Source organism: Conger conger, chromosome 2 (assembly GCF_963514075.1).
Source record: "Conger conger chromosome 2, fConCon1.1, whole genome shotgun sequence".
NCBI classification, from domain to species: domain Eukaryota; kingdom Metazoa; phylum Chordata; class Actinopteri; order Anguilliformes; family Congridae; genus Conger; species Conger conger.
Genome location: NC_083761.1, coordinates 57448197 through 57469851, shown reverse-complemented (window position 1 = coordinate 57469851; position 21655 = coordinate 57448197). Strand labels below are relative to the sequence as shown.

Genomic DNA, 21655 nt, shown 5'->3' with positions numbered 1-21655 from the left:
AGTTTGCACTAAGCAAAATCCATAGTTTCAGCCAACAAAATGGTTATCCAAGCCAGCTGAACTAATGAGAATAATTATTCTGTGAATTTTTTAGTGCATTCATTTTCACTTTAAAGCCACATAAAGTTAGTTCAGTAAAGCCCTCTACTAGGTCTGTGACATTTTTTATGTAGAAAAAAATTAATTGTCAGTTTTATCTTTCACTGTTCATAATTTCATGGCAAGATGATGGGATGGTTTGAATATAATATATATTTTTTCAATAATCTCTAGAAAAAAAGACAAACCCATTGATGGGAATGGGGGTTTAAAGTAAAGAAGAATTTTTAGTGTAAAAATCTGATGTACAATGTCTCAGTTCATTTTACGTAGACTTAGTTTTTTTAATATCCAGTCTAGAATGCTAGTCCCCACCCTGACTCACTAAATGCTTTCAGATCAAACCAGCACATTCGGTCAGAAAGGTCAGGATAAATCATACAGACGCCATGCATTTCGTCTTCGCTGACGTGAAGGTATGAGTTAAACTGCCTGCCCTCTTCCCGAGCTGAGAGCCACCCCCACACAAGGAAGTGCTTATCGGGCAGGAAAGGGGAAGTGGAGCGCTTTGTGAGGAGAAAGTTTTCTTCACTTCATTCAGTTTGGCCAGTGTTCACTGCTCAGAGTCCATTAACTGAGGCTCCTGCCCTCTTCTCATCTGTCCATTCTCTCCTCCACTTTCTACGGTCTGTAAGTATCATCCACTCCTTCAGGTATGCCTAGTTATACCCTGGTATGTGTGTTTACAAGATCAGAACTTGTCAATACTTGTTGTGTTTAACATGCCTGAAAAGTTTTGGCCATAACTGAGTTTTGAAAGTTTCAGTGACTCAACTTTAATGTAAAAATATAATTTTTGCTGAAAACATTTTTGTTATTAGAACTATACGTATATACGGTATATTTAATTTGTTCATGTGTGCTAACTATCATTATTTGGACATGAAATTGAATTGTTGCTTTTTTCTGGCACATGCAGGAATGAGTAATTGCTGAGAAATTCCCGAGGTATTGTCATACATGTTTTTTAAAATGACACAATGTCAGATTCACTCATAGAAAAAATAGTTATTTGAGTGAATATATAATATACACATATCATTTGCTACGACCTACATGCTGATGCAGCTATGAATATCAGTTGCTCACTGTCGACATGTCACATTCCAGTGTAGCTTGGCTTTAATTAACCCGGCAAGGGGAAAAATACAGACCAGAATACCGTGACTTCTTTATTACCCATGGCTAGAGCAGTCTGGAATTTTCTTTCACCTAAAGCAACAACTATTTTTAACATCAGCTTAGAGATATGCTATTATTGCACAAGAAAATAGGTAAAAGACTACAATTACTATATGTATATCTCTACTTTTCAAGTTTTTGGAAGGTTGACCAACCCATTCAGTTTTATAAATAGTTTTAAAAAATAATCTTTGGAATGACTCATGATACTTTTGCTACGCAGATTGTCAGATACGGTAATTACAAGTAACAAACTGAAACCACCAATTGTGAGGGGCTTTCTAATATACAGTATGTTACTCTATTTCAGAGTTGTCACAAGCGTTTTCAATCTGCATGGTCATCAGACATGGCTTACCACAGTTTTCTACTGGAACCCATCAGCTGCCATGCCTGGAGCAAGGACAGAACCCGTGAGTACAGGCATGACTACAGTGTAAACATCTGACATGGGTGGTGGAAGTCTCAAGCATGCTAAAAACGTTCGTGTTTGTTTGAACGAACAGGTATTAGAGTAAACATCTTGCAGTTAAATACAATATAGTAACTGAGTAGGTACTGCACTTTCTCTAGAAAAGCACCCACATACACTGGTTACTGGTTGTCAAGTGGAGAAGGCATGTGTTTCCACCCTGGCCAGTGTTAAAGGATCACAAAGCTGTTTGCAACACCTCTGTAATCCACCCAGAAAGCAGTACCCTTCCCTTGAGCTATTGTCGCAACTCCATTACACCCTTAGGGCGTGGGTCAAATGGGGGATAACAGGGCGTGGATCAAAGGGGGGATAGAAAACAAGAAATAAAACCCTGATTAAGGAGCTTTGTTTCAAAATGTGCCCATTTTTATTTCCCCCTTGATTTAATACATGTTCCTTAGAAGAATGGTGTCCGTAAGCCTCATCACTATAAAAACAATTAAATACCTTTGAAATTATTTTCTTGACCTCCAAGGAATACATTACCTTGAAGGAAAATCAGTGCCTGACCCAGCAATTCATAATTGATTCAAGTATTACACATAAATTCTCATACATGCACATACACACATACACACACACACACACACACACACACACACACACAGACACAGGCAAGAAAGAAGACTACAGTCAATACAAGCTCCCTGCACTGTTGAATTGGACACAAAGGGCTGCTAGTTCACAAAAAATGAGAAGCTTTGTGGAATAATGTTATGTTTCTACAGTGCAGTGTAAGTATTTTGGCATTGACAATTTGTTGTTGTTTATGCTCTATATGTGGCTATAATTGGATGAGAATGAAATATTTAAAGATTTAAAGTCCTTGATTTAAACATTTTATGGATTATGTATATCACAGTCCGTGTCTGTCCGTTTTGCCAAGAATCTAATTTCTAAAAATGTAATCTAATAAGATTAATAAAATATAATAATAATACTTTTTTTTCTTGAAGTATTAACCTTGTCCTGTTTGTCTCTACAAGAAATTGCTTTGTGCCCAAACAATCATGAAGTCCATATCTACAAGAAGGATGGTGTCAGGTGGACCAAGATACACGAGCTGAAGGAACACAGCGGCCAGGTGACAGGTGAGGACATGTGAGGTCCTCCTCAAGGAGAAGTGTGAACACCTATTTGTGTTTTCTTGATATTATATTTTTTTTAATAAATCTACAGTGAGAATGCACAGGGCCCAGTTTGGCACTTTGGTCAGATGTTGTGGCTCATCAAGCTTGGTAGCCTTAATTTAGTAGTCCTTATGTATTTTTTATATACCTGCTCCTAAACAGTAGCCTCATTAGATTGGTCATTCTAGAGACATTGGCTCTTAAAAAAGGTGGGGGATTGCGTGTGGAAATTGGGGTTTGTGTTGATTTTGGAGCATCATATCTCTGACATTAAAGAAGGGAAAAACCAGAAAGAATTCAGTGAGACAGAATTTTCTGTCTAGTTTCAAATTTCACAGAATGACCACTCTACATCATTTGCACGGCAGAAGCAGATAAGAATGTTTTCTCTTCCCCACCCAGGCATCGACTGGGCCCCAGAGAGCAACCGCATTGTCACCTGTGGCACTGACCGCAACGCTTACGTGTGGACCCTGAAGGGCGACACGTGGAAGCCCACCCTGGTCATCCTCAGGATTAACCGCGCTGCCCGCTGCGTCAGGTGGTCCCCTCGAGAGAACAAGTTTGCGGTGGGGAGTGGTTCCCGCCTCATCTCCGTCTGTTACTTTGAGCAGGAGAACGACTGGTGAGCACTGCCCACCAGAGATTTACACTCACGCTTTCCATCTACAAAAAGGGTTGATAGCACATCATGCCGTCGGTGGTTTGGTCGAGCTTTATTTGCCTTCGATTGTAAGCTCTCTAAGAACTCATGGGATGACATTATTGACATTATAGTACACACAAAAAATACAAACCAGTGGTAATCAATATTCAGCAATCAAAATGTCTTTGAGCAGAATCACAGTGAATATAATAAAGCTATTAAGTGAGATTTGTTACGCTAAGAGAGCGAAACCACTGGTCAGCTGATCATGAACACTTTTCCTCACACTTGTCTTAATGGAGTGCACTAGCAGAATGATTAATACACCTTACATTAACTGAATTTTTTTTCTTTTGCTTTTGGAATCCAGGTGGGTTTGCAAACACATCAAAAAGCCAATTCGCTCCACAGTCCTCAGTTTAGACTGGCATCCCAACAATGTGTTGCTAGCTGCTGGATCCTGTGATTTCAAGTGCAGGTAAAGACCACCCATACCTGTTGAGCTTCACAAGCTACTGAATGAAATTTGAATGTTGATGAAGGCCCTGGCGGTCGAGATGTGTGTTGTTCTTTGTAACGCCCATCATACTTTCCTTTTCCCTCGCATGTGCTGCTAATTCTGGATGTATTTGCATTCTGATGTCTAAAGGTTCTCTGTGCGAAATAAAACCCTTGGTACTAGACCCAAAGTTCATACGTTTTGTGATGCCTAGACTCTAGTCTCTGCTTCCAGGATTTTCTCTGCCTACATCAGAGAGGTGGAAGAGAGGCCAGGACCCACGCCCTGGGGCTCCAAGATGCCTTTTGGGGAGGTGATGTTTGAGTCGGCAGGCACTGCTGGGTGGGTCCACAGTGTGTGTTTCTCCAGCAGTGGGAGCCGGGTGGCCTGGGCCAGCCATGACAGTATGGTGGCTGTGGCTGATGGTGGGAAGACCACTGTGTGAGTAGCAGGATCTACACCACACTGTACTCAGGCCTTTACATAAAACATTCTGTATTATTTCACAAATGGATTCTTGGAAGAATGGCTATAGTATTGTAAATATTGTGCTAAGTGACACTGTTGAATATTCTTTTATATTCTTGCCAATTAATTATAGTCTATAATAGACAACAATTAAATCAGATTCTACAATGAAATAAAAATATTTCAGGTAAAAACAATCATCTTAATGGCAATGTGCATAATGTTTCTGTGAATCTGGAATGAAAGTAAATTCACATAAAGAAGTATGTGAGTCATGGTCTTACAGCCATCTTAAAGTGATGCTATTCAGAATACCAGAAACATGTGCTTTCTCTGTAAAATTATTAAACATTTCCCAGCTAAGTTTGCTTATGCTCCATAAGTATCAACAGCCTGAGCTCGGAAACCCTCCCCCTCCTGTGCGTGACGTTCATCACTGAGAACAGCTTGGTGGCAGCGGTAAGTTAGAACCCGTTGGTCCCTTCACAGCTCTTCTGTTGGACCAGCTGCAGTGTCACGTCAACGCTTCTACAATTTGTCTCAGGGCCATGATTGCTACCCGGTGCTGTTTGTTTATGATGCTGACAAGGGGACCCTCACCTTTGGCGGAAAGCTGGATGTTCCCAAGCAGAGCACTCAGCGAGGAATGACTGCCAGAGAGCGCTTCCAGAACCTGGACAAGAAGGCTGAGGCCAAGGAAGTGGTGCTGGATTCTCTGCACAAGAACAGCATCAGGCAGGAACCCTTAGGAATACTGCTCTTAAAGGGATAGCTCACTGTCTGGAGTTTTGTTGATATTTTTTGGTTTTAGTGTGTCATTGTACGAGCTGCTTTAGAGGTCTTTGAACCACAAACACTTTGAAACAAAAAGTTTCAACATCATTATAATATCCTTTTTAAATGCCAGCTGGTTGAAAACTTATGTTTCTAAATTATTCCTCATCACACACAAAAACTATTTTGGTCAATCAAAAACATTGTGAATTGAAAAATAATATACTGTAAAGAAACGTGAAGTATTCCTTTACAAATACATTATTTACTACTCTATTGCCCGAGTTTTCCCTCAGAATACTAAAAAGGTATAAGACCAATTCTAACCTATTGTATTGGAAAGGGGAAAACATTTAAACAGGTTGGAATTTGATGCTGGAATCTAAAATAATGTCTAACCATAATGTAAATATTATATGTAACTATGGAATTAAGTTTTCAAAAGGTGTGAACCATATACGCATACTGTAGTAAAGTTGACATATGGTGACCATGGCATATCTTAGTATGGCATTTTTCTTTTAGCCAAATCTCTGTCTTGGAGGGTGGAAAGAGCAAGTGTGCTAAATTCTGCACCACTGGAATGGATGGGGGAATGGCAATATGGGATGTCAAAGTAAGACCTTTATTATGTTTTACAGCACTTAAAATGAGCTAAATACATTATGACCTAAATAATTCCATACAAGATTTTAATGATTTGATTATATATATAATCTACATTTGGTTGAGATACTGATTTTTTACTAGAAAAACATTTTCCCCTCTTTTTTCAGACTCTAGAATCTGCAATGAAAGATCTGAAGATAGTTTAACTCTGGTATAATCAAATTCAAAATGATACATACTACATCAACTTACTTTTTGTATATTCATGCTGCATTCACAATGTGCTTCCAAAAACTGGAAGATTCTTTAACGGCCGAGTGAATCCAATTGAACATGTGTTTCAAGTGCTGAAGAAAAAACTTGGAGGACATGGAGGACCTGAAGGTTGCTGCAATATAGGCCTGGCAGAGCATCACCAGAGAAGATAGCACCTTACGATCTCTATGGGTCACAGACTTCATCCATCTCTACATGCTGCAAATGATATCCAACAAAATACTAAACCTGACTACTTTAAAAAGTGCTTTAATTTCTTCATGGTGTAACCTGTCTATAAAGAATATGCGTCAGTAATAGATGAAAATGTGCACTTTAAGCATGTGAATTGCTAGATTACAAAGAAAATGCATTTGTCCCAAACATTATGGAGCTCACTGTATATATTGTCAGGAATATATGCAGCATAATTAATAGCAGTAGATCTTATTTCTTCTCCATCCTTGGCCATGTCTGCATGCTTTTTTGCATTGATTTGCTGCCACATGATTGCCTGATTAGATATTTGCATTAACAAGCTGGTGTAGGAGGCCTTTTCAACAAAGCAAGATTATCGAGTTAGCTGGATAACTGCAAAGAGTAAAATCCGGTGCAGCTCTTTTTACTTCGAGTCCATGTTCCAGATTTGGGGCAGTTATCCGGCTAATTTTATAATCCTGCTTTGTGGAACAGGCCAATGTATAACATTTGAATAGATCAGCATCTAAGGGTAAGATCACAACTAAGATGTTTGAAACTGTTCAATATTCTGATCTTTCAGCCGAAGACATCATTGCCTATATCTGGACATACTCTCCATGCCAGGGATAACCTCTCATGTGCCATGGAGGATTTTCATTTCAACCAATCACTACACCACCACACCGCCACCATTTTAAACCAGAGAGGAGGGAACTAATTTGTGAAATCAGCAGGTGAAGTGAATGACTGGAATGAAAACCTGCACACTTTCGGCACTTTGGCACATGATTGGGCACCACTGCTCTATACAATAGGCAAAGACAGAAACAAAGGCCAATATAATTACATTTTTCTTGGTGAAGACTGAGAGCAAGGTTTACTAAAGCATGGATAAAAACTATGGCAGTTTTTCCAGTTATATATTAAAATATTTGGGATTTTCTTTTATGGATGATGGTGTCATAATGATCAATATAAACTAGCATGTCAAGATTTGGACCTGGGTATAGTTTAAATTGCTTTATCAATCCAACTGGAAAAAGAATGGGAAAATCCAAGGATTTAGGCCCACTTGGTGTCAGTGACTGAATTTTGGTAATATTACATTTACAGTACAGCTCTTCAAGGCAAGAACAAAGAATACATGTAGCTTTGCCTTTTGTCAATTGATATAACGAGCATATCCTTTCATATAAATGGTTTCCTTTATTTTCAGAGAGTATTTCAGTCTTTGTGTGGAATGATTCACATTTAGTACTAAAGTTGTTAGAAAACAAGTTACGCAGCCATAGGCATGGATAATCTAATGGTTACTTTACAGGGAAAAGGGATACAGCTTGGCCCTCCGGAAAATACATTTTGTTCCATGATTTCAGAGAATGCCCAAGTGGAAAGCTTTATTGCAACAGGCAAAAAAAAAAAAAAAAGTCTTCACACAGGCCTCCGAAAGGTGTGCAGAATGCAGACATGAGAAATAAGACCAGTACTCACCACCGAAAGCAGCGGGACGTAATACAGCCATAGGAATAACCTTGAGAATATGAGACCTACCAAGTATTAATAATGCAACATTTTTGTACACACATTGTAGTTATTGATAGGTATTGAATCATAGTTACATAGTTACACTCTCATAGTTACTGTAGTATATAGTAATTGTCATACAAAACACTTGAATTTCAATCACGATCTTTAAACCAATGTTCAGTGGAAGCTTAGTATAAATGACATAAGCATATGAAGCATGTGTGCAGTTTTGACTTCACCTGCTGGCATATTTGTGTCTTGCATATTTTCAGTATAATTTTGTTCCTGAGAATAGGGAAGACAGAAATATACTTGTAGTTTGAGACAAAACCGCATGCTTCCTATGCTCATGTCTGTTATGCAAATCTTTTTAGCCATTAATAAATTATTTTCTTATTAAATGCATACCACTGATTAAAAGCCGCAAAATGCATAGTTTTTTCAGGTGCTTTTCCCTACCCCTTTATCTTGATCTTTGCTTTTAGAAATGTTTTTATTCACTAACATCTTTGTATGTTTATGGTATGAGGAAATTTTTGTTTTTTACGGCTGCAGCATGGCGGAAAGCCCAAGCCAAATTTTCCACTTTGTGAGACAATAAATCTTGAATCTTGAGTCCCACTCACAATACAATTTTCCCACAAACACACAGCTGCAAACAGGAACATCCCCATGTCATCTAACGTTTGACAGAGGTTACTGTACTGGAAACCGAAATGAAACATTTTGCACTTTTGACATATTTTAGATGTTTATAAAGCAAACAAAGGCTTGGACTTGTGAGGAAAAACAAGTCACACTTTCCCTTTGGGAGAGGCTGATATACTGTACATGCCTGTTGCAGTCCCTCCGGTCAGTCATGGGCAGTTTGTATAGTTACAGCACACAGAACAGGAGGACTTCACAAGTCCTGTCCCAGTGGAATTACACTGCATGGTTAGAACAGAATTCTCTACCAGGGAAAATAATTAAATACATTAGCCATATGTATTGGGGCTGTGAAAACGAATGCCAAAATCTGCAAAATAACCAAGTTACTGCAACGGATTTTACTGAACCATCAACAAAGATGACATATAATAAATCTCTCATTACATAATAATGAATTAAATTAAGTGCAAATATACATGTAGAGTGAATTCTATGCAGGGCACATCAGGGCAAATCAGGAAGTGGTAGGAAGAGAATTAATTTGAGAGCAGAAAAAGGAAAAGGGAAACTCCCATCCTTCATTTCTCATTACAGAAAACAGACCTGCTGTTCATGAGTCACAGCTCCCCTTCACAGAAGGACATAAAAAAAATACAGTAAGTTCTGCCAAACACCAGGACCGCCCCTCCACCTCTGCTGCTCTACTGTAGTCTTAAATTCTTACATGTCTGAAGACCACAAAGATATTTCCCACCTGAGAATGGCAGCTGTAATATTAGCATGCCAAACGGAATATAAAACTAAGGAATTAAACAGACATCAAGGCGATGGGCTTTCCAGAGCAGTCTGCAGCCAGTCCTCCAAGATAAATATCAGGGTAAGTCACTGACGTACCTCTATGGAAAAGAACAGAGTGACGTGGGTTTCCTCAGACAAAGGACTGCGTGGAACTCTCTGGAATAGCCTTTCCAAGGTTCAGCAGTGTCACTCCCTTTCTTCCTGCGTCACAGAGCTCAACCATTCCCCCACTTCTCTCTGACATCCACACAACATTTTATTCTCCCACCTTAAACTGTATGGGCCCATGGACCTGCCTTTGTGCAGGATGCACACTGAGCCTTTGAGTCTCCTTCCAGTCAAATACACCAGGTTTAGGCCTGGACATGGCTGAAAAGAGAGATTCACCTCTTGTCTGTAGCATTGACACTGTAAATTAACCCTTTTCTTGCAATCCTGTACTTGGCACACATGCATGGAAGGCTAAGAGTAGTTGCGACAGACAACTGACATTATGTTCATTGTAAGCAGAAATGGGTCTTCCTAATAACATTTTACAAGATTTAAAAGTTACTGCGATGTGTGTAAATGTACACTCAGTGAGCACTTTATTAGGTATTTATTAGACGTCTGCTGTTGTAGCCAATCCACTTAAGAGGTTTGACGTGTTGATTGTTCAGAGATGCTCTTCTGCATACCACTGTTGTAATGTGGTTATTTGCATTACTGTCACTTTCCTGTCAGCTTAGACTAGTCTGCCCCTTCTCCTCTGACTCTCTCATTAACGAGGAGTTTTTGCCCACAGAACTGCTGCTCACAGGATTCTTTTTTTTCGCACCATTCTCAAACCACCCTGTCTGACACCAAAAATCATTCCACAGCCAATGTCACTTAGATCACATTTCTTCCCCATTCTGACATTTGGTATGAAAAACAGCTGAACCTCTTGACCATGTCTGTATGCTTGTCAGCATTTAGTTGCTGCCACATGATTGGCTGATGAAATATTTTCATTAACAAGTTGGTGTACAGGTCGACCTAATAAAATGCTCACTGAGTGTATATAACACATACATAAATATGCACACATAATTTATAAACACTGACAGGATTAGGTTACAGGTGGGCTTGTTAAAACATCCCCTCTTCTGATCTGCTATGAGTGAGCAGCATCTTTCAGGATGTCACCCAGTTGTCCACAGAAATAGGTGGTTCAGCCCTCAGTCAGTCTGCAGGATCATGGGAGGTTGCTCATTTTCCTCATCCAGGTGCAGAGAGCTCAGCTCATCCTCTATGCCAGGGCCTCCAGCAGCTCCATGGTCCTCAGAGTAACCTAGCGGGCCAGAAAACAGCACGCCATTTAACACCATTTTAAGATCTGGACATCAACCCAAACAACCAGTTAGAAGCAAAAATCATTACACTGGGCCTGTTTATCTAGTGTTGAGCCTGTTTATCAAATGTATTATCACTAGTAGAAAATAAGAATGATCACAATATATCGGAGAACCATTTTCTTTGCTTGGTTATTTCTGAATGTGACATATTTCTGAATGGCTATGGCTATGAAGCTGCACACACAAGTCTTGGTCAGAGTTTCCTGATCCATAGCATATGCTTTACCTAAAAGGAAAAAAATCAACATACAGTATTTCAACATACAATGTAGTCATTGTTATAAACATGCATTCAAATTCCATCCATCCATTATCTTAACCCGCTTAACCTGAACAGGGTCGCAGGGGGGCTGGAGCCTATCCCAGCATACATTGGGCGAAAGGCAGGAATACAACCTGGACAGGTCGCCAGTCCATCGCAGGGCACACACACCATTCACTCACACACTCATACCTATGGGCAATTTAGACTCTCCAATCAGCCTAACCTGCATGTCTTTGGACTGTGGGAGGAAACCGGAGTACCCAGAGGAAACCCACGCAAACACGGGGAGAACATGCAAACTCCGCACAGAGAGGCCCCGGCCGACTGGGATTCGAACCCAGGACCTCCTTGCTGTGAGGCGGCAGTGCTAACTGTGATACTGTACATTTCTCATCATGCTTTTCACAATGGAAGCTTAAGACAAGGAAACAAATTACTTTTATAAATGTTTAAATGATTGGATGCAAAATTGACCGTACATGTAAATGTGCAGAAAATCGATTTTGAAATTGTAAGAAATACAAATGTGAATTCTGATGTGCATATTCTTCCTGTATTGAACAGGAATGTTGTTCTACCTACAGTCTTCCACCTCAGCAAAGCTCTGATGAAGGTTGAAAGGACAAAATGATGAAAAGGCAAGAGGTAGCAATCTAGTAGATGTAGTAACAATAAAACTGGACAATTCTCTTCACATTTATTGCAGTGTTGTGATTTATTGCCCTAAAGACATTGAGACAACTTGCCTTAAACTGACATGTGCTAATTAAGGCTATATCTCAAGGTCAGCTTAACACAGGACTGCAGCTAAGACAGTTTATTCTATCCTCTACTCAGGGCAAAAATATAATTTTTAACATTCGTACCTAAAAAGGTTTTACAACATAAGCCATTGGCTTGGATCCCACAGGATCCCATTTGTATCACAAGACTCAAATGGGAATTCAAACAGCTAAAGTAAAATAAAAATAATAGTCGTCTTTTAGGCAAGAAGGCAAGGATGGGCAGCAGCAGGCAACGTGGGAAAAATCTGTAAATGAAAGGGCAACTTTTTCTCGAGTGACGCAAATGGGTTGTTACTCCAGCATGTACAGTGCAGTCAATAAGTATTACCCTCACATTAAAGGTGACAGTCTGTACTTTTGCCCTAAAGACATTGAGACAACTTGCCTTAAACTGACATGTGCTAATTAAGGCTATATCTCAAGGTCAGCTTAACACAGGACTGCAGCTAAGACAGTTTATTCTCTCCTCTACTCAGTGCAAAAATATAATTTTTAACATTCGTACCTAAAAAGGTTTTACAACATAAAATGTGAAGTGTCATTTTTCTACTTTTGAAGGTTTTTACTTTTGAGGGCTACATACCAAATGTAGCACATACAGCAATCAAGACAATATGGACTACGTGTAAAGAAAAAAATAAAAAGCACCACACACTACATTCAGTTTACATGCCCTGATTTCAGCCTCATCTTGGTACAGCTCTGAAGAGTGCTGCCTCTGTGACGCCTCATTGGCCAGTGGGGGGCAGCAATTACTCAGTTTAAATGTTTACATCCCTTATTCATAGAGCTGATCTTCATCTTGTAATTTTTTAACAGTGAATACACAATAATATCTTTAATTCTGAAAACACACATTTTTTCAGAACATTTCTGTCCACATGCGTCAGGCCCCTAAACAGCACATGGTGCAAAAATACATAAAAGAGTGGAAATACAGTGTTCAATAAGAGTGGAACAGGCTCCCAGCTACCTCTGGCCACACCAGCGCTGTAGTTCTGAGTCACCACTAGGGGGCGGTCATGGTTTGTCGGCTCCACGATCTCATCTGGCGGCTCCACACTGCCATCCAATCTGACAGAGCAGGGAAGAAAACATCATAAAATATAAAGCAGGGAAAGACAACACTGAAATCCTCCCTACACCTGGTTCCCCCTTGCTTACCCTACTCATCTATGCAGATGATGGACAGTTATTCCCCTCCATTTTGTCATCTGTGTAACAAACCCTGTCACACTTCATCTTCGCTCCCTTTGTTCAAACCTTTTTAATATTTTGTTCCTTCCATTTTAATATTTTAGTACTAGAAAAGAGGAACTCAATGCAACAACCGCATACTGCAAAAAACACGGGTGAATTTGTGTTTATTTGACATTTAGGTGTTAGACTATCATCATTAAAGCACTGGTCTCAAGCTCTGTGTCATGGAGGGCCATGCTTATGCTGGTTTTTATTCCAGCCTCAGATCCTGATTATATAATTAGTTCAACTATTTGCTGAATTAGGGTTGTAAGCACACAATGTATATGAAGTAAAATGTCTTAATTGAGTTGTTTGTCTAAATAACAACTGTTGCTCTAACTGAGCATTAATGCAGTTAAATGCATATGGATGAACAAGTAATTGGATCAATTAAGGCAGCGTTAATTGGTTGGAGTGAAAACCTGCATACAGTACACACGGCTCTCCACAGCAACAAGTTTCAGACCACTGGTTTACGGTGAACCAGAACATTAATTTTATGTGAAAGTATAAAGCCTTTTTTATTCATTAAACTGGACTCACTCAACTGTTGACTGGCCCTGTAGCAAATAAACAGTTACACTTTCCTGTAAAAAGCCATGATCCATAGACCTTGACACGGCCTGCCTCAGTCAAGCTGCCATTTTCAGTCTAATCTCTTGAAGGTAGTTCATAATGGAACGCCTGAAGGCAGCCATCATATAGACAATGTTAAACTGAATTTTTGTTTCAGCTAAGAAAATATACCTAAATTGCTTATATTCTGTATAATGCACAATAAGCTAGTGTCAGAGCACTTACTTGTGCTGCCTCATTAGTCGACACTCGCCCCCCTCCTGTGGGTCCAGGTTATACATGTACAGATACCCATCAGCTGCTGCCACGAGAAGGCGAGGGATCTTCTGTATTCTGAAAAAGGAATTGATAAGGCATTGATAATGTTACAATTACTATTACTGTTTGAAATAACGTATTCAATCTTTCAATAACTTAAATAATTTATTCAAAATCAATAACTGAAATCTCTCATTTACGCAAGTAATCAGACTGTATTTGACTGTATTTCCAAATTGTGGTCAGGTGCATCTTGTTTGTTTTAATTATCCTTGAAATGTGTCTAGAACTTGATTTGAGTCCACCTGTGGCAAATTGAATTGATTGGACATAGTTTAGAAAGCAAACACCTGTGTATACAATGTCCCACAATTCACACAGCATGTCAGGACAAAAACTAAGCCATGAAGTCCAAGGATCTCTCTGTAGACCTCTGTGATGCAGTTGTGGTGAGGCATAGATCAGGGCAAAGGAATGAAACCATTTCTAAAGCTTTGAGTGCTCCCAGGAGCACAGTGGCCTCTTCCTAGAGTTTGTCGTCCAGCCAAACTAAGTAACAGGGCAAGAAGGGCCTTGGCCAAGAACGGTCACTCTGACAGAGCTGGGAGAACCTGTCGTAAGGACAACCATCTCAGCAGCACTCCATCAATCAGGGCTTTATGGTAAGAGTGGCTAGACTGAAGCTAATCTTCAGTAAAAGGCATATGATAGCCTGCTTGGAGTTTGCCAAACGGCATTTAGGACACCATGAGGATAAAGATCCTATGGCTTGATGAGACAAAAATTTTATTCTTTGGGCTCATCACCTGGCTAATACCATCCTTATGGTGAAGCATGGTGGTGGAAGCACTATGCTATGGGGGTGCTTCTCAGTGGCAGGGGGCGGTAGACTGGCCAAAATTGAGGGAAGGGTGAATGAAGTTCCTTGAAAAGAGTGCATGTGACCTCAGACTGTGGTGACTATTCACCTTTCAGCATGATAATGACCCAAAGTGTACAGCCAAGACAACGCTGGAGCGGCTTCGGGACAAGTCTCTGACTGTCCTTGAGTGGCCCAGCCAAATCCCAGACCCCATAGAACATCAGTGGACAGACCTGAAGGTGGCAGTTCACAGACACTTCCCATCCAATCTGCATGAGAGGATCTGCCAAGGACAATGGGATAAACTGCGTCCAGGTGTGCAAAGCTTGTAGAGACTTGCCCAAGAAGACTCAAAGCTGAAATTGCCGGGGCTTCAACAAATTAAGGGTCTGAATACTTTATGTATACAAGAGATTTCAGTTGATTCAGATTGGTCTATAAACATGTTTTCACTTTATTGAGTGTAGGTTGCAATTTTATCAATTTAAAATTAAATCTACAACACTATAAAATTAGCAAAAGTGAAGGGGTCTGAATACTTTCTGAAGCCGCTGTATGACTGCAATTCCCATTTTCAGCAGCTATTACTCCAGTGTATTAACACACTGTGTTAAGTACTCCTTATGTAATCATGATAATGTGCTAATCTATTACTAGAGAAACCAGAATTAAAACAGAGTTGTGAATATTTCCAACACTTATCTTTTCGGGAAAAATGTTATTTTGGTTGATTCTATTCAATCATTGTTCAAATTTAAATAATTTACTACACATTTGTAAATTAGAATTAAAATATAGGTCAGTATGTGTGTTATCTATCTATTAGCAAGGGTGTGAATAATAATGGTAACATGTATCTTAAACATGGTCCCTGACAAAAAACAAATCTTAGAAGGCACTACTGCACTTACCATCTCTGTTACCCAGGTGTTCTTTTTTGTTCACTACCTGCATGTGATAACTCAAGATGGCTGCCTTTAAATAAAAATTGTATGGCCACATAAATCCTACTCAACTGGAAAATAAAAATATAAAATATAAAAATGAATCCAATAATTTCTTACATGGCAAGTGAGCAGACATTCTTGTGTCCTGAAAATGGCAGTCTGACTGTGGCAAAGGCCCTGCCCTGGGTGAACATCTCTGTGACTTGGGCTGGTAAGTAACTTGTAGATGCCATTAGCACCTTTCCAAAGTACCCAGTCCATGTACTGGGTTCTTCCTGGGGCCTGTGAAGACAACACCATACAAGATTAACTTTTCAAGATCCTCCGTGGACTAAACAATTCAGATTTTTGCTTCATTTTGTTTAATTTATTACCAAAAACTATTTATAACCTCATTCAAAATTTTCAAATCCCTGACCTATGCAAACAAAATAACTAATCAATTCATGTATCAGGAATTTATCACTGTCCCTTTCAGAAACTCACTACTGCTCAAGGGCCTAATGGCTGTGCAGATCTTATTGTGGCTACACCGGGAACAGAACCACCGACCTTGTGTGTCCCAGTCATTTACCTTAACCACTATGCTACAGGCCGCCCCACTTACAGTACATCTTGGGTTTTTGGTTGCATTGAGACAGACTGACAATTACTGACAGAGGTCCATGACTGCCAATCATAATCATATACTGCCAGCCATATGTGAGGCAATTCCTTAAGGTGCATTCTAGAAACATTTTATGAGGTCTCACCGAAGACAAGATACAGAAGAAAATAATTAGCTAATTGTATTTACCTCAAAACAGACTTACTTTTCTTTCTGGGTTTCCAGCTTAAAGATATGAACCGTCTCAGTGTTACTGGAGGCGGAGAGAAAGAGTCCTTCCAAGCTGAATGCAAGGGAACAGATGCTGACACACCTGTGGAGCAACAACACATACAGCACACTGCTTTTATTTTGGGGAACATTTAATAGACAATGACTGTATGGGAATTTCCTGGATCCAATGAAATACATAGATATTTTTCAAAATATTTTAAAAGATATTGCTATTTGGTGTTTACCCTTCTGGCTTCATGACAGCCTTCAGTAAAAAGCACTATCCAGGTTTGAAATTAAAATGAATAGCTGTACTCAAATCACTCTGTTTTGAACTCCCAAAATAGGGGATGCTGACATTCCGCTAGATTGAGAGAACTCCTGTGACAGTTCAGCAAACATAGATGACTGATCAACGTATATAGAGGTACATGTCTTGCAATAGATAGCAAGACATGTATTGTGCAGTTGGTTATTACTTACCTCTTCACTCCCCTCCTGAACTCAAAGAGCTTCTGTCCTTCTGGAATGGTGAACACTCGAATCACAGTCCCCTAAGAGACATAGCACCCAGTGAGAAAATAACCATTTTTAAATTCTTATCCTTTACCAAAGGGGAAGGCTTGGCCATAACCACAGAATGAACTCTCAGGGTATACCTTCTCAGAGGCTGTTGCAAGTTTTGTGCCACTTGCATCAAATGCCAGAGCTGCTAAGGGGCTATCATGGGCTGGAATCATGTTTGCAGCACGCTAGAGAGTAGTAGACAATTAGCTTGAAGCCATGAGGATTAATGTATACATTCATACATATATTTTTAAAGAATGCAAAGTTCTTCCATGAATGATAGTACGTACCAGATTGATTGTGTCGAAAACTTGGATCTCTCCTATTGTTGCACTCCCAGGGTATGCTAAATAGCAATTGTCATTACTAATTGACAAAGCACACAGTCCTGTGAAAAAAAAAAAAAACACATTTCAGAGACAGGTATCGCCACAAACAAGGTTATAAATAGAACCATATCAGCCATCACAAGATTGACATTCAGCAGTAAAAAGAAAGATCTGGACGCATTGTTCACTTCCAAACAATCATATTAAATCTTTCCCAACAACTACTTGATGGTGAAAATGGATGCTGGAATCCATGGTTTGCTTAGAGTAAAGGTTTTCAATTGTTATCTTAAAAATAATACACTCTTATACTTGATTAGCTCACACTTACAGTACAATTACAGCAGCTGTGTCACAGAAAAACTTCAAGGACTGAATTGCAATAATGACTGATCACATTTAAAGAATCAGAACAACCTGAAGGATTGGGTGGAGTTTCTCGAATGGTGTGCAGCACTTTCATATCTCTAATATTGTGGATATAAAGCGATTCCTCCAGGCACACTATTAACCTCTGTTGAAACAGAAGTGACACAACAATAAAAAATAAACTTGAATCCTTGATCATGGTTCAAGCACATCGTCATACTAAATATAATACTCCCCTCTGTTATGGATGCAGCTCTACACCTATCAGTGTGACCAATAGGGATGTGTAGAGATGACACTAATGCTATCAGTATTAATTTAGCCAACAAAATAATCTTTATCTATATTTGGATATAAAACTTGAGGTGGGTGAACACAACCAGTAACCAACATATTCATATCACAGTAATATTTACCTGTCTGTTCAGCTTGACAGCCAAAATGGTGTTGGAGTAACTGTAATTACAGATCTCAGTCCCTTTTTTAAAGTGACAGACTTTCAGCTTCCTGGGGGCCTTAATGCTAACAATGGCCACAAGGCTGCTGGAGAACAGTCTTTCCACAATACACACATCTTCAGTTTCAGCTGCAAAGACAATTACAAAAGAAGTATCAACCATGCTTGAAACATCAGCAGGCGTCATATTCATACAAAGCCTCTCTCAACTTGACCTTGTCTAAAATGCATGGCGGGAAAAATACATACTTACTGCATTCGTAAATCTGCTCTAATTTATCAACAGAAGACAAAGAGAAAAACGTATAGCCAGATTTTGTGCCAACAGCCAAGGACCTGTAAAGGAACACATTATAAAAAAATGAATAAATCGTTCAAATAATAATAATAATAATAATAATAATAATAATAATAACAATAACAATAATAATAATAATAATAATAATAAAAACTGGCAGACATTAATAATCACATTACTACTGACCGTTATAAGGTCTGAGTGACATAGATTGTCCCAGATAACTGTGCCCACTGTAAAACTGCCCTGTAATCAAGGGTCAAGGACGAACTTGGTTTTTATACATTTTCTTTGCAAGAATCTTGATATATGTATATACATATAATTATATTATATGTACAACACATCTGCAAATGATAATAATTCACAGATTTATGTTTCCTGGCCCATTATATCTTCCTAGCAAGCTGTTTGATCAAGAAGGGACCTTTGTTTTCTACCTGCTAGAGCAGTGGTTCCCAAACTGGTCCTGGGGCCACCCTGTCCATGCTCATTTTCATTACAACCACAATTGCAATCCCAGAATTTTAACAAGCTGTTCATTTTAATTACTGAGGTAACTACGTTTCATGTTTTGCAGGATTATTTACCCTCTTAAGCCACAATGTGTCAGAAATGGATAGGCATGCCATAAAACATACTATTTCAATGTTCATATGGTACTTATTGTATATATATTGTTTCTATATTGCAAACAATTTCATAAAAAGAGATTAATCAATAGACTCTAATATGTGTATCATTTCTTTAAACATTTTTCCTTAAACTTGATGCTGGTTTGGCACCTGATTAAAACATTTTATCTGAATTCTGAACCCATGACCTCTTTTTATGCAGAATAAGCACAATATGAACATGGTAACTTTATTCCACATTGCATGCATTGTTATTGCTCACATAACGTGGTTTAGATTGTAATACATGAAAGAAACATGAAAAGCACCTTACTTAGAAAAATTAAGTTTGATACATTTCTGGGATTGCAACCAGCATACAAGTTTGGGAACTACTCTGCTACACTAATTGACCTAGCTAGCGAACCTGAGGAGACATTGTTGCCCGATTAGTTATTATGGGCCAATTTTTTCCTAGTTTGTAGACGCTATAACTGTCCAAACGGTTGACGTTGCAAGCCAACTAGGCCAAGTAAGTTAGAAAACTAAACGTTTACGATATTGAAAGGCAATAGCAAGCTAGAGCCCTACTTCGCATGCTGACACACAGGTTGACATTAATCATTGACTTTGACATGTCAGTTGGGATGGTTTAATTTCCCAAACAGGCCCTATCGATATCTTTCTGGCTATGTAGCTAGCTAAATAGTTGAACGCACATCTGTCCTTTCATTTTCCACTGCTAAGTTACACGTTAGCTAACCAACAAGTTACCTTAGCTCGCAGGAATATTTATGTCAGCTAACTTAATCTTGTTAACTTCAGAATAGTCAGGTGTCAGTTCTTTTCAGCAGGTTAGAAATGCTGCTCTGATATTATTCTAACAAGTGTGAACCATTTAGGCAGAAGATAGCTAATGGTTCTAAGCAACGAGATCGAACTGGTACGTAAACATTTGCACAAACACAGCCTTGATCGCTATTAACGTAGAATCAGTTCATTTAAATTTGGTAGCTACTTGTCTTGTGAGAAATTCACTCTGGGGTAGGCCACCCTGTCCCCGATCTTTCTGTGATCCGCCCCCCTCCCCGATTCCTCCTTACGTGTTGTCCTGGTTGAAGTTGGCGAAGAGGACCTGGCAGCAGCCGGCCTCGCCACTCTGACTGGTCAGATTCATGAGCTCAGCTCAATCTACAACTGTAACATCAGTAAGAATCAGCTGCGTCTAGTTGTCCAGAGACATCTGATTGCTGTTGCATCCTCCTCTCTCCTGGTTCAGTTGTTGTTGTTTTGATCAAGTACAGCCTTGTGCGTACCCTCGCTATGCGCTTGCGCAGTTGGGGTACGTGTTCTTCGTGACAATATTCCTAGTATATGGACGTTGGAGACACATTTTTGTTTTATTGTTTTAATCTTTTGTTGGAGAATCCCTCATCAGTAGGAGGTAACGTATAATATTGAATGTAGCTACATTCTGTTTGTCGGATCAGTTGAAGTTGATATCAATAACAACAACAATAAATTAAATTGATCACATTAACGGGCTTTTATTATTTGCCCTGTCAAGGAACATCCGCTGTATGACAGCAACGAATAACCAAATAAAATACAAACAATATATTAACAACGTTATTCCCAAATATATGTACACATGAGGAACAAGTGCCTATCCGATTAAATAAGCCTGCATGTGATAAACTTAAAACAGTATAAATATTGGTAAAAGAAAAATCCCGCTCTAAAAAAAAGATCGTGTTCTGAGTTAGGGGCAAACATGTAATTGGGTAGGCAACCCTCGTCGTGGAGTCCCAGAGATATTCTTTGTTTTTGCTCCATCCAAACCTGTAACTGCATAACTGGATTCATTTTAGACTTAAAGTAAAACACATCTCTTTACCCTAGCATTTTCAAATGTATTGTGTTCATTTAAATGTTTGTTTTGTCCTGTGTGTTCATATGGATATTTCATTTGCATACATTTTGTATGACACTTTGGTGTAACTATTGCTGTTTTAAATGTGCTTTATAAATTAATTTTACTTACTGTACTTTACTTTCTTCATTTTAATTAATCAATTTAATCAAAGCATTTGACCATGTCCAGTAGCATTCAGAATATTCAGCCTCAGACTCAAATAATCCAGCAAATTATTGTGCAAATTCTTGTGCTCAAACTCAGATGGAACAAAAACCAGAAACAGCACTCTAGGACCATGTTTGCCTACCCCTGCAGTTTAATTCAATGAGAAAATGACAGACAATGGTAATTCCTACTAGCTGAACTGGACATGTAACTGCACTGATCAGTTTATACGTATATTTGCAATAAGCATCTGTTGCTGTTGTCTCTCAAAATGAGACAAGGTAGTGTCAATGCCAGTAACAAAATACCAGTGGATGACTGAAGCCTCAAGAACAGAATGTCATGTCTCTAACCCTTTTATTATTGTTTCTCAGTCTCATAGTTGCTTCTTTGACTTTCAGTGGCACAACTTTGGTCCTCAAGTTGATACACAATAATTATAGTTTCCAAGGTCATTGAAAGATGAGGGCCATGTCCGAAATGGCTTACTATT

At 39.1% G+C, this 21655-nt stretch overlaps 2 protein-coding genes across 6 annotated transcripts; one reads left to right on the top strand and one right to left on the bottom strand.

Moving 5' to 3' along the window:
* Window positions 1-564: 564 nt before the first annotated feature.
* Window positions 565-7560, top strand: LOC133114883 (actin-related protein 2/3 complex subunit 1B). Of its 4 annotated transcripts, none has more exons than XM_061224596.1 (11): window positions 565-729; window positions 1592-1694; window positions 2743-2847; window positions 3289-3511; window positions 3903-4010; window positions 4266-4472; window positions 4883-4958; window positions 5044-5234; window positions 5799-5889; window positions 6050-6093; window positions 6228-7560. In XM_061224596.1, exons 2-10 carry the CDS (start codon window positions 1631-1633, stop codon window positions 6086-6088), a joined length of 1104 nt encoding a protein of 367 aa, XP_061080580.1. In that variant the 5' UTR covers window positions 565-729; window positions 1592-1630; the 3' UTR covers window positions 6089-6093; window positions 6228-7560. The 4 variants fall into 4 exon arrangements, with proteins under 4 accessions (XP_061080580.1, XP_061080566.1, XP_061080572.1 ...); XM_061224582.1 differs by adding an exon at window positions 1019-1047 and having other exon boundaries at window positions 6050-7560; XM_061224588.1 differs by adding an exon at window positions 1019-1047 and having other exon boundaries at window positions 565-752; window positions 6050-7560.
* Window positions 7525-20385, bottom strand: LOC133114868 (WD repeat domain phosphoinositide-interacting protein 2-like). Of its 2 annotated transcripts, XM_061224562.1 has the most exons (12): window positions 20183-20385; window positions 18421-18503; window positions 18127-18296; window positions 17759-17855; window positions 17303-17400; window positions 17105-17197; window positions 16929-16999; window positions 16438-16545; window positions 15743-15907; window positions 13784-13891; window positions 12714-12814; window positions 7525-10626 (listed from the first exon to the last, which is right to left on the bottom strand). In XM_061224562.1, exons 1-12 carry the CDS (start codon window positions 20254-20256, stop codon window positions 10514-10516), a joined length of 1281 nt encoding a protein of 426 aa, XP_061080546.1. In that variant the 5' UTR covers window positions 20257-20385; the 3' UTR covers window positions 7525-10513. The 2 variants fall into 2 exon arrangements, with proteins under 2 accessions (XP_061080546.1, XP_061080540.1); XM_061224556.1 differs by lacking the exon at window positions 7525-10626 and having other exon boundaries at window positions 11651-12814.
* Window positions 20386-21655: the final 1270 nt, after the last annotated feature.

Excerpts from the sequence above, each read along its gene's own strand:
- LOC133114883 (XM_061224596.1), top strand. The coding sequence starts at position 1,631 with ATGGCTTACCACAGTTTTCTACTGGAACCCATCAGCTGCCATGCCTGG. Across the intron at positions 1,695-2,742 it reads CTGGAGCAAGGACAGAACCC|AAATTGCTTTGTGCCCAAAC; the intron begins GTGAGTACAGGC and ends TGTCTCTACAAG. Across the intron at positions 5,890-6,049 it reads TGGCAATATGGGATGTCAAA|ACTCTAGAATCTGCAATGAA; the intron begins GTAAGACCTTTA and ends CTCTTTTTTCAG.
- LOC133114868 (XM_061224556.1), bottom strand. The coding sequence starts at position 20,256 with ATGAATCTGACCAGTCAGAGTGGCGAGGCCGGCTGCTGCCAGGTCCTC. Across the intron at positions 17,856-18,126 it reads CTGTCAAGCTGAACAGACAG|AGGTTAATAGTGTGCCTGGA; the intron begins GTAAATATTACT and ends CTGTTTCAACAG. Across the intron at positions 17,401-17,758 it reads AACTCCACCCAATCCTTCAG|GACTGTGTGCTTTGTCAATT; the intron begins GTTGTTCTGATT and ends TTTTTTTCACAG.